At 43.3% G+C, this 12,046-nt stretch overlaps 1 protein-coding gene across 1 annotated transcript in view; it reads left to right on the top strand.

Moving 5' to 3' along the window:
- WDR53 (WD repeat domain 53) overlaps window positions 1-12,046 on the top strand; it is a 1,236,996-nt gene that overhangs the window by 372,728 nt on the left and 852,222 nt on the right. The window contains exon 4 of the mRNA XM_078665753.1: window positions 10,773-10,896. Coding sequence (XP_078521879.1) covers window positions 10,773-10,886 — 114 coding nt within the window. The 3' untranslated portion in view covers window positions 10,887-10,896. The remainder of the gene's footprint in view (window positions 1-10,772; window positions 10,897-12,046) is intronic.

The raw sequence follows: 12,046 nt of genomic DNA, 5'->3' as shown, positions 1-12,046 counted from the left end.
ATATGTGATGTCCACTATTCTAGTGGGCACCCTGTATCAGTCCAAACAATCCTTATGGTGATGGTTGTAAAATCAACCTTATAGACCAGCTATCCTAGTGGTAGCATGGACAAAACAGTCTTAGGCTAAACTCAAGAGGGCATGTGAAGCCAGCTGTTTTACCATATGTAACCCCTTTAATACCAAATGAAAGGACACCACGCAGGTTATATATAAAAATATATATGTATTTATTGCTAACTCTGCGTTCTATGTCTAATTAAATACTCCACAGTACTGTTTAACTAATTTAAGCAAATTCTAAACTATCATTTGTCTACAGCCTTATGAAAAACTAACTTAAAGCAAGCTAAACACTCTAGAATTATTGATAGCTAAAAGGAAAAACATTTAGCAACATTAAAAAGAACACAACAATATCACATGGTATTTCTGTAACAATATTTGGAGCAGCATCAGTTTAAAAGAGAATTCTCACATTTGCGAAAACATTTTATTCTTGTGATTGATGTTACCAAATCTGTTTCTGTTCAGTTCTGTTCTGCGAAGACAACCTTCCCTGTCTAAATGGGCCATTTTATAACCAATGCAATCTCCCATAAGCAGACCACATTCTCTCTCACGCTGTTCTGCCTTGTATCTTTTAGTGCGCAAAAGTACAGAGTCATGGGCATTTGTCTAGTATTCAACTTTAAACAAAAAGGGGCAACTTGCTTCTGGGTAAAATCACAAAATATTTTTGAATCTTGGAACCAGTCATACACAGTCCACTGCTGTACACTTTCAAAATCATATGGTTGCATTTGTCTTTTAAAGCACAGTTTATCATGCACTGTTGGGTCTGAATTATTTCTCTGCACATTCCGTTCCAATTGAAACTCCTCCACTGAATGCTTATTTAAAACCACCCGTGTACCCTGCAGTCCGACCGGACCATTCATAACATTTCCGACCTCTGAATCACACACATTTAATCCTGTTTTCAAAGGTATATCCTCGCAAAATTGTGGATGCATATTAAGCAGCATATTTAAATTAACACAGTGCTCTCTGTCCAAGATGTTATCCCTCTGTCTGTCAGCTCGAAAACACTTTTCTCCCGAGTCTGTAAACTCATGGGAATTCCAAGCATCTTCCTCCCACATTTCACATAGTAATTGAGCACATTTTAAATGCATTTTCACTGAACACTTGAAAGGGATCCAGTCCACAAGCTATTTACAAGCCTCTTTATACAAAACACATTTCACACTCAATAGAGCATAAGCAACGCAGCAAGCTATGTACAAGCCTCTTTATACAAAACACTTTTCACAACACAAGCAACTCACTCATGAGCCAGTACTCCACAAGGAGTCAATTCCCATCTGGGACTTTCATTAACCACCGTGAACCAACTGTTTGTTTTCCTATAGAATACTGTCCAACCTTTTCAACTTTACAACTGTCACAACACCAAGATGTAATTGGTTTCCCTTACACAATTCCACCCTTCAATCCTGTGAGTTCAAACACCAAGATGTAAACAATTTCCCTTACACTCCATAAGTCAGGTGCCAAGATGTAATGCAATCTCCTTACACTCTACCCGTTCAATTCTGTAAGTCAGGTGCCAAGATATAATGCAATCTCCTTCTTTGCACAGCAATTTATTCAATTTCAACACTATAAATGTCACAATGCCAAATGTAATTGGTTACCCTACCAACTCCACTGCTCGAATCTTGTTCGTGACGCCAAATGTAATGACCGGATTTTTATACCAAGTTATCAGTTCATCAGTTATAGCACATCCAGCCACCACGTACCACCACCCTTCTCAGGACCTATAAGACACTATTTCTAGATTACCTACCTGAGAATGGGGAAAAATAGCAATAGATGGGCTTGCATAGTTAGAAATACTACTAAAATCTGGGAAAATCCACACTATGTCTCATGTTTATCTCATTGCTTCTTTAACGTCTCCCGACGGCTGATTTAACGTCTCCCGACGATTTCTTTAACGTCTCCCGACGATCTCATTAATGTCTCCCGACGATCTCTTTAACATCTCCCGACGGCTGATTTAACGTCTCCCGACGATCTCTTTAACTTCTCCCGGCGATTTCTTTAACGTCTCCCGACGATCTCTTTAACGTCTCCCGACGGCTGATTTATCGTCTCCCCACGATCTCTTTAACTTCTCCCGGCGATTTCTTTAACGTCTCCCGATGATTTCTTTAACGTCTCCCGACGATCTCTACCATTTGGATATCCCTGTTGAGAGCCGATTTCCCTTCCACATTAAAAAGGGGCCCGACCTTTCCAAGCAAGAACTGTTAAGCCAAATCATTCCCATCTGCAGTTATTTCTTGTCATGAATCACATATCCTCCTGTCATCAGTTACCTGTAAGAAGGGAATTGCACATCCTTCTATACGTCAGCACCTGGCTAGAAAGAAAGGTTAATCCTGTCTCAGAAATAACATCCAAATGAAACTACTAAACATTGGGGTCTCTTTATTACATAATAACAGAATGACAAGAAAGAATCTTTATTACACAATAATAGAATAGCAATCACCAACACATAGGTAGCTGAAAGAAAAAAGTGATTAAGCACAAACAGATATAATGAAAACATTCTTAGAACACCTTACCATATTAAGAAGGGTCCAGCTCTCTGTTCCTCTCTGGTTGGATCAGGACTCTCTGTTATCACCAAACCACCATCACCAACAGACCAACTTCTGATGTTCCTCATGGCCTTTGCACTCCACTGGCTCCAACCCACTCCAACTGACTTCCAACTGCAACTCACTCCAACTGCCAACTAACTAACTGATTCACTGCTCTTCTTTAATATGGAAGGCTCTCTCTCATGGAAATTTCCAGCAAGCAGCCAGCCTCCCACCAGATTCCTGCACCACCCTCTGTGCCAAGGACGCACCCCCAGCCGGCCGAACTGTTGTTGCGTCTCCGGCACAGAGCAAGTACATTCCTCAGATAAGAAACTGTCCCTTCCAGTTTCTAGCTAGCGAATAACAAGTTATAGCTAAAACACCACCCTTTACCTTCAAGCGCTTCAGGGTGTCAGGGCAGGAAGAAGCATGGTGTCTCTCTATTGTGGGCCTCTAGGCCAGGAGAAAGGCAAAAGAGACATAGAATCATGTCAAAGCAAGTAGGTAAGCCTTGCAAATAGGTAAAGTAAAGTCGGAAATAAAGAGCTCATGATTACATACTGAGAGGGCGGTGGGCAATGGTCACCACCAGTCCAATTGGTACAAATTATCCTGTCACTACATACCTCCACAATTGGCTATTAGTGTACCCTTGTAAGTCCCTGGTATATGGTACTAAGGTACCCAGGGCAAAGGTACACCAGGGGTCTCCCATGGGTTGCAGCATGTATTGTGCCATCAACGGGAGTCCACTTAAACTGTGACAAGAGGCCTGCCATTGAGCCTGTGAGAGTTGGTGCTTGCAACACTCATGACAGATATAAGTTTCCTTATATCTGAGGTCACTGTACTTAAAACCTATAAGTCACCCCCATGGCATGCTCCTTAGTCCTGAAGGCAGGGTGCTTTGTTATATGTGTGAGGGTGCCCCTGCATGAGCAGGACACCCCTACAAACCCAAGAGTAGATTCTCCAGGCTTTGTAAGTGCAGTCAGACATTTTTAGACCGCTCTTAGCGTGAGAAGTTTTATCGCCGGCTATCGCTGATAATTATCACCATGCTAGGGCTGTATTAACAATGCATAGCGTAATGGTGATAATTATTCCAGCGATAGCGATGTTTTCCATGGATCATCGCTGATTTTCCAGCGATGTTCCATGGCATACGGCGATAACCTTGCTGATACGACCCTGTGGTCATATCAGCATAATCCACCTCCAATGGAAAATATAGATAAGTCAGTATTTTTGCAGATATTAGTTTTTGGTGAAAACCGCGGTTTTCGCCAAAAACTAACGTCTGCAAAAATGCCTGGGCAGCCTTGTAAATATCGCAATGTGCACATCAGCGATATTTACAAGGTTGTACTGCCCAGTGACGCCCACTTTGCATCTCATTAGAGATGCAAAGCGAGGCGTCGGGGAAACGGGTGCTAACATGCGGTAATGCATGTTAGCACCACCTTGTAAATAGGGCGATAAAAATATCGTCACTTTAAGGGCAAAAAGTGCTGCTAAAGCGGTGATACTGCTCTTGATAATATGCCCCCAAGTGTATTAGGCTGTGGTGGGGCGCTTCACAGCACCACCAGATTGCTTTGAAGGGCACATTTGGTGCCCTCCTTGCATACTCTAGTTTGAATCAGCTCAGGAACCCTTGGTTCTTGTTCTGTTGCAACACTGGACAAAGGATATGGGAGTACCCTCTGTCCAGCCAGCCTCTCCTCTCGGAGGGACCCTCGAACTGTCCCAACCTTTTCCTTAGGGTACTTTAGGGCTTCCCTGTGGGTGGGTCCTCAGATTCATTGTGGGACAAGACTCAACCCTGAAACTATGTCACTCTTCAATTGTCAGACACTTGGACTTCGACAGGAACCAAGACCTCATCAAGAAAGACTCCTGCTGCGCCTGGTCTCACTATTCTTCATGTCTTCTTCGTCATCTGTGTCTGTGCTTCATCCTGGTTCTCCAGAAGACATGTGGGTATCAAGGACATCCAAAGAAAGCTCCCTTGAAGAGAAAGAGTCACTCACCTGCATCTGCAGGTACTGCAACGAAACTGACCTGTCTGCTGCTCCTGTCATCCTATGGACTTCCCGAGGCTCAGCAACACAGGTGGTAGTTCTGCAGCTTCCTAGAGGCCTGACCATCATCTCAGCTATTTTGAGGACAGTATCACTCATTGGGGCTGCTGGGATCAAACCAATGTGCACTTAATCGACTTGCCATTACCATGGCATGTTGGCTCTGCACTCCAGAGATCTTTAAGCTACAAGAAGCTCCAGCCTTCAGCACCTCTTCTTTCGAAGTTCAGCATCCCTATTGCATCCTCTGTACCAAGAGCCACCATCTTTGGCGAGCTTCTCTAGGTCCTATTGTGACTCTTGTGCCTTTGGCCTGTGAGTCCTTCTGAGGGTCTACTCTTGCTTCAGTGGCATCCCCTGATTGCTTGGGGCCTGCTCTGACTCTCCTTCACTTAGTGAGTCCCTTGGACCTTGCTGGCCCCGTTGACTCCTTTTTGTCTTCCACACCAGTTGCATCTACCAAGGATTGTTGGTGCTCCAGCTGGACACCGACCACCTAGACATCGACGCCCAATGTGGGACAGCTCATGAACTGCTCCCGGTCTTCCTCAGCGTCGCCTGGTACTCACAGCTGCAACAACAATGTCACTGTCAACTTTCAGACCCTTTCGACATCGGTGGGCATTGTGTTTCCGTGCCTCCTGGTCAGCTCCAAGTGGAATAGACTCTGTCCCCTATGCTTGCAGGTTCTTCACTTACAGAATCCACCTTTGGATTCCACTGGACTCCTTCTACATCTTCTCCAGAGTTATCTTCTTCGAAGTCTCCCATTGCTGCCTAGAGCAATTTCCAACATCGCTTCACTACTATGCACCCGGCTTCCCTTATGCAGGTATCCTGGTTCCTGGGGCATCCATGGGTGGGGTGGCTCTCCAACCGTCTGTCTTCTAAAGGGTTACTTTGTGGTCCTCTGGGAAGGGTCATTCTTCTTTAAAACTGAAACCGCAACTTCACTATTGACTTCTATTGGGCACACAGCTATGTTTCCATTCTGCACACAGCCTCTGTGAGGTTCCTAAGTATTTACCTTGGGTGGTTCCTTGTGTCCCCAGCTCCTATGGGTCTTCTGGTCCATGTCCCGTTCTCCTGAGCAGTTTGCATTCCACTTTCTTAATCTATGTTTTGGTCTCCAACTGAAGACCAGTGTACATTTGCGCTACCTGTTTATTGCAAAGTATTTTTGTGTTTTGTATTGATATCTCCGGGTAGGAGATAGACTAATGTGTTAGTGATAGTGTGTGTAAGACCTATTTTTCTGAACATTGTGTGGTTTCTTTTCATCTAACCTACACCACAGATTAAAGTTGGTGAAACAAGCTGCTTTACACTCCTTTCAGATACGCCTGGAAGCTGCTCTCCACAGCTACCACTTTGAGAGACTTCAAAGGTTGTCAAAGACCACTAAAATCACCTTATGGGTTGTCTGGCTTAGTGCAAGGTTTTTCACTTGAATAAGTGTGCACCATATACTAAGCCAGCCTCCTACAGTATTGCAGAAAGATGGATAAGAGTTTTGAAGGAGGGTTTGCAGTTGGCAGCAGCTATTGGCATCATGGGCATCAAGGAATTGCTATGGAGCTGTCGCACCACACCAAGAGCTAGTGGAGAAGATGTGTGCAATTTAAAACCAATGTGGTTTTTGGATATATCAGAGAATTCTGATGAAGAAGCGTTGAAGAAGGGTTTCAGAAAACCTGATTCTGCATCTAAAGACAGTTCAAATTGTTACAAGGTTTGTCATACTTTGAAGAAATGTGAGTGAGTTTAGGTAAAAACTGTTGAGTCAACATTTTCTGATTCCTTGAGCATTACTGGAGTTGGTAATCAAGTCGTAGAATTGTCTATTTGTGAATTTGTAGAGTATGAGTAAAGTAGTCAGAGTACCATTCTATTTGTGGCCTAAATGTGATAGAGTGAAAAAGCAGATCTACAGTTTTTTTGTCCTCATTTACTGCCAATCTCACTTTGAAAGCACACTCAAGTAGTCCATGCCCACACTCAGCAAGCTGAGAGGCGTAGGCTGCTAAGGATTGAGATTGCCCACCTACCGGCACTAAGACTTGCTAATGTGTACACCAAGGCACCCACTGACATAACTCTATTTTGCAAGCTTCTAGACCTTGATGGCCTTTTGTCTTAGGACCTACCCCCCATGCTGGAGGGGTTCCCGACCTGGCCCTTAGGGTATTCAGGCAGCATAATCATAGGACCCAGGAAAGGAAAAAAAACACAAAAAAAACTACCCCATCAACTCCGGGTCCCATCTTGCTTTGAGTATATACCAGAATGTTCTCTTCTTTTTGCTGCCAGTTCTCGATAGATCCAACTTGGAAGTCGCCAGAACTGATGATTGCCAGTCAAAAAAGGAAGGAGGGGTAGGATCTGTCCATTTTATGCATATTTGTCTCCTAGCCAGGAGCACAGCGTACAAAAGTAGCGATCTTGCAGGACCTCTAACATTATCCTGAAAGGCCAAAAAAGACCAGGAATACATCCATAATAGCAGGGGTTACTATTAAATCTGACAAAAATTTGCCAACACTGTCCCAGAAGGAGATCAGATCTGGACACTCTTTAAACATATGAGTGTCAGAAGCCAAGGCCGGTCCGCATTTCTTACAGCATACAGACAGCTCTTATATATCAATTTTAGAAAACTTCAGTGAAGTAAAATAAACCCTGTGGATGGAAAACAGATGGTTCCTTTTTAGCCACTCCGGCTTTACTATGTCATACAGGAGTTTGCACAAGGATTGCCACAGAGTGTCATATTCTTGACCTGGTAAGACACTTCCCCATAGTTCCTCAGGGAGGTTAAACTCTCCATCCACTGCCTCCAGAACTGCCTGATACCAGAAGGAATCTTCTTTCTTCCCTCAGGGTCTGGTCACAAGATTGTACTCTAAATTGTTACCTTTCCCTAATAAGCCACCCTTGGTTGTTTGTAACTGAGTCTGAAACCAACTAGCCAACTGGAGGTATTTAAATCTAGAGAGACCTTGCCCAACCCTCTCACTAAGTTGTTCCCATGTTACCAGAGTGCCATCTGAGATCAGGTCCCCCCAAACTGCCAGGCCAGATTCCCTTAACGGGGCTGCCAAACTATCCCTCAGACATTCTGGACCTCTGGGGGAATCCCATAAGGGGGCCATACTAGAGAAGTAACCAAGAGTGACTGACCTCCTCAAGTCTGCCCATGTTTTACCCAGACCCTACAGCACCTTAAGCCTAACTTTTTTGAAAAACTTAACATCCCCAAATTTAAACACTGGTAGATGTGAACCCTGAATCATTGCTAAAAACATCGCTCCTACTCCAATATTGACCGGCATTTTTAATAGCATACGGGCGTGGGAGAGTTGGAAGGCCCAAGCATAGAGCTGAATATCAGGCAAGACAATGTCCCCCTTCTCCCTTCGGCGTCTCATCTTTTTCCAAGCTAACCTCGAAAATGTATAACCCCAAACAAAAGAGTTAATATCCCTCTGAATTTGATCAATTTGTGATTTTTCAAAGTAGAGTGGGATACAGTTAAAAAGAAAGGTAATTTTTGGAAGTATCGACATTTTAGCCAAGTTGACTCTACCAATGATAGAGAGGGGGAGTGAGGCCCAGGTCATCATTAGCTTCACACTGAAGTCTAGCTGAGGGACTCCTATGTATAGATTGTACTGTACAACAAAACTTCTTGCCAAGATTGAATTTTTCCCAGACCTCCGACAGGAATAAAATTCAATCTTGGCGAGAAAAGCAGACCTACTGTTGCTCGAATATGAATTCACCTTGAAAAAATGAAGACAAGAGATGTTTAGCAAAACAGAAACAGTTGGTTTAATCAAACACTATTGCCGGGAGCACAGTTACAGACTGTCTCCAAGTACAGTAGTTTTGAGCGTCTTTATATACATTTCTTGAAGCATTATAAAAGAGTTCATAGATCCTGTTTTGGGAGAGGGGTAGGCCTAGTCATTGTGCCATAAATTACTTCCACCTGAGGACAAAAGCAGTTGGATCTTGACCTTGCATGGACACAATGAGAGCCAGTGGGTAATGTGTTCAGATGTCCAGCATGGGGAGCACGGGATCAATGCAAGTGCTGTGTATGCTGTGTTCTGATTGTCTGAGTGTTCCTAACTTCATGTGGCATCTAACTTTATGTTTTTTTAGGAATGCCCACTCCTCCGGCCAAGTGCGTTTTATAGGGGCCAATCTTCCCGCACCATTGTGGTGTTGCTGCCTATCTGTGGGACTATTCTGGGTTTTCCCTGTTCATAAGCTTGTCCTGCTGGTTACGTGCCACCCCACCTGTGATCTGTCAATCAGTAGCCTGAGGGCTAGGTTGAAGGGCAAACCTGACCCCATCTTTCTGACTCAGGGTTGATGGAGAGGGTCATATTGGGAGATTTCGTTTTTGTAGATACACGTATCATTTAAGCCTGGGCGGTGAACTCTGCTTCGCTTGCGGAGTTTGCATAATTTTCTCCACTCCGCGGAGTGTTTTTTTTCTCGCTTGTGCTCATCAACATCAAGTTGGCGTGCCCGAGCAAAGAAAATCCACCTTCCGGTGAGGTTTCTCAATGTGGGTGGTAAGATTTCTCAATGCGAGTGGGCGCGGATGCTAGCAACCGCTCTCGTTGAGAAACCGTCCTTTCGCGTTGAGAAAGCTGCAGCTTGAGTAGAAAATCTACTTTAGCGGCAGAAAGGAAGCAGCGCCCTCTTGCACCCACTTGCGCTGTGCATGGTGCCGTTCGAGATACTTGCACAGCATGGACAAACACCCAGTGCTGAAAATTACAGCGAACAGCATTTTTATAACGTACTCCGCCACTTGCGGAGCTACGCGTAGCGCGGCAGAGGGTTTTTTTTGCACTTACCCAGAACTCCGCGAACTCCGCCAAGGCTCAGTATCATTGCGTACATCAACATCCATATTAACACTACTACAACAGAGGCTGCTGGTTTTAAGAATGGTGAAGAAGTCTCAAGAAAGGTGGGTACTCATCAGCCTTCTAGGCTTAAAGCACATTTCCCTAGTTGACATAAGGATTATCAAGTGTACTAATCTGTTGCACTTAGTAGTGTATAGAAGCAACAATAATGGATAAGGTTTAATATACAAATGCTTGAGATGGTGCTCTTATGCAGAGTTAGGTAAACTACCAATGTATTTCAATGTTCATGTAATATGATAATCAGATGTTAGGTTGTTAAATCTTTAGCTTTGCTATCAATCATTAAGTTGTAATGGAGGGGAATGTGTGACGTCTTGGGTGGAATCTCAGCTAAAGTATGGAACCTGATGTGAGCTGGGATTCCAGCAGTGACAGTGGGCCTCGGCTTTCGCTCTTGGGATGAGCGACAGAAGCGCGTGCCCAATAAACCTACCTTATAATAAGTATTCTTGCTCTTCTAATATGGCGAAGATGTGGATACAATAAATTGCTTGTTAAAGCTTAAAGATGTATTTGAATTAGATTTGTATTTATGTCAATTAAAGTCATGAGTGGCCAAAACTTTGATAATTGAGGGTAGTAGAGCTAACGACATTTTAACTAATCCCCAGTGAGAGAGGAGATACGTGTTGAGCAACATCGTGAACTAAATCCTGTATTTCACTCTGAAGATTCACAAGAAAATCATGTTCTAGATTTGGATTCGCCATTGGTTGAGCAACATTCGTGATGAGCGTTGTGGAAGGAAGAACAGTGTGGGATGAAGAATGTTTTACAGCATGGAATGAAAGTGTTATACAGGACTTGTGAAGTTTAGTTGTCACACCATTAGGCTATGTTATTTCCTCTGTATGGTATTTAGTGGCCTTATTTCCTCACACTGGCCATTCCATAATGAGCTGTAATTACATATGTTCAAAACACAAAACAGAGAAATGTCTGACTGTATCACAAAGTATATGTTTTTTACTTCGAAAAATAAAATAAGGGTATTATTTAAGAAGCTGCTTCAATTTTCGAGCGGCAGTAGTTGTTGGTTTAAAGCAAAATAAATATTTTGCAATATTTTTTAGGTATACATCATCTCACCTCGATCAAAGCAGCCAGCAACATGCAGCCTCACCTTGGAAATAATGATTTTTGGAGTGAACCCTTCGCACAGAGAGGAGGGGTCTTCATATGACTGAGAGGTCGCATGTGAGTCCATACATTTCTACAGGGAAACTTTGTTAGTCCTAGAGAGCATTACATGCACTTTTCGCCATCAGCCTACGTCCTCGGATTCTCGCTTATCACTGCCTTTTAGCTATTGAAACACTTTGTCAGTGTGTAAGCAACCTTGGCAAATGCACGGTGTTGTTTGTATAATCCCTGCACAAATATTGGACGTTCGTGCTGGAGCGTTTGCGGCACAGCCTCTGTGTGTGCAGGTGTGTAACATTGCAATGTCAGAAAGCCAACGGCCTTTGCTAAGCGACCTATGGCTTAGGCCCTGTCCTCCTGACCCCTGCTCCTTGACACAACGTCAGCTCTAGGCCTGACCTGAGACCGCAGGCAGAAACATGTCTGCTTGTCGGGACTTGCACAACACTGATTTCTCGACTGAAGTTAACAAACATTTGCAATGCAATAGGTCTCGCATTTGTGAGAGTTTGAACTATTGGCTTTGCAAATTACAATGCCTTTTATTTATCTGTTTTGAAAACCTGCAAGGGTAAGCAAGTACTTTAAATACAAAGTGTGTGTTTGCGCATCGCTTGCAGGTTTCCAAAACACATAAATAAAAGCCAGTCATTTACAATGGCGATAGCTCAAATTACTGCAAATGCGAGATCTATTGTATTGCCTGTAGATCTTGCTTTTGGGACCACATAAGTGTTTAGCCAGAGCTATTGGCTTTGCCAATGTGTTTAAGGTATGTTGTACGGCAGGATAAGCTGTTTAACTGACTGTAATTTGGGTGTTGAGGGGTGGTTAGACTACAATAATTTACAGTTGCAAAGAAAAAATCACTGACGCAGTTAAAATCATTTCTAATAATTTTGCTTACTTCAAGCGTTCTACCCTTCACTTTTTGCCTTGCCTAATCATGAGTGGCACCAAATAAACTACTTATGGTATCGACAACCACTGGTATTCACAGTCTAAAAAAACCCACTAAATCCACTCAAAAAGCAGACATAGTTCAGTTTCAGTGCAAAAATGATAAATAATGTACGCAGTTAAAATAATTTCTTGTGATTTCGAGTTTTGGTGTGCTAATATGCTGCACGTTGTTTCTCTTGACATACTGTGCACGTCCTTTTAAAGCAACAGAATGGGAAAAGCACATCTATTCCCCCAATAA

This window comes from Lissotriton helveticus, chromosome 11 (assembly GCF_964261635.1).
Source record: "Lissotriton helveticus chromosome 11, aLisHel1.1, whole genome shotgun sequence".
Taxonomy (NCBI): domain Eukaryota; kingdom Metazoa; phylum Chordata; class Amphibia; order Caudata; family Salamandridae; genus Lissotriton; species Lissotriton helveticus.
The sequence above is the reverse complement of the archived record's forward strand: the minus strand, read 5'-3'. Positions and strand labels throughout refer to the sequence as shown.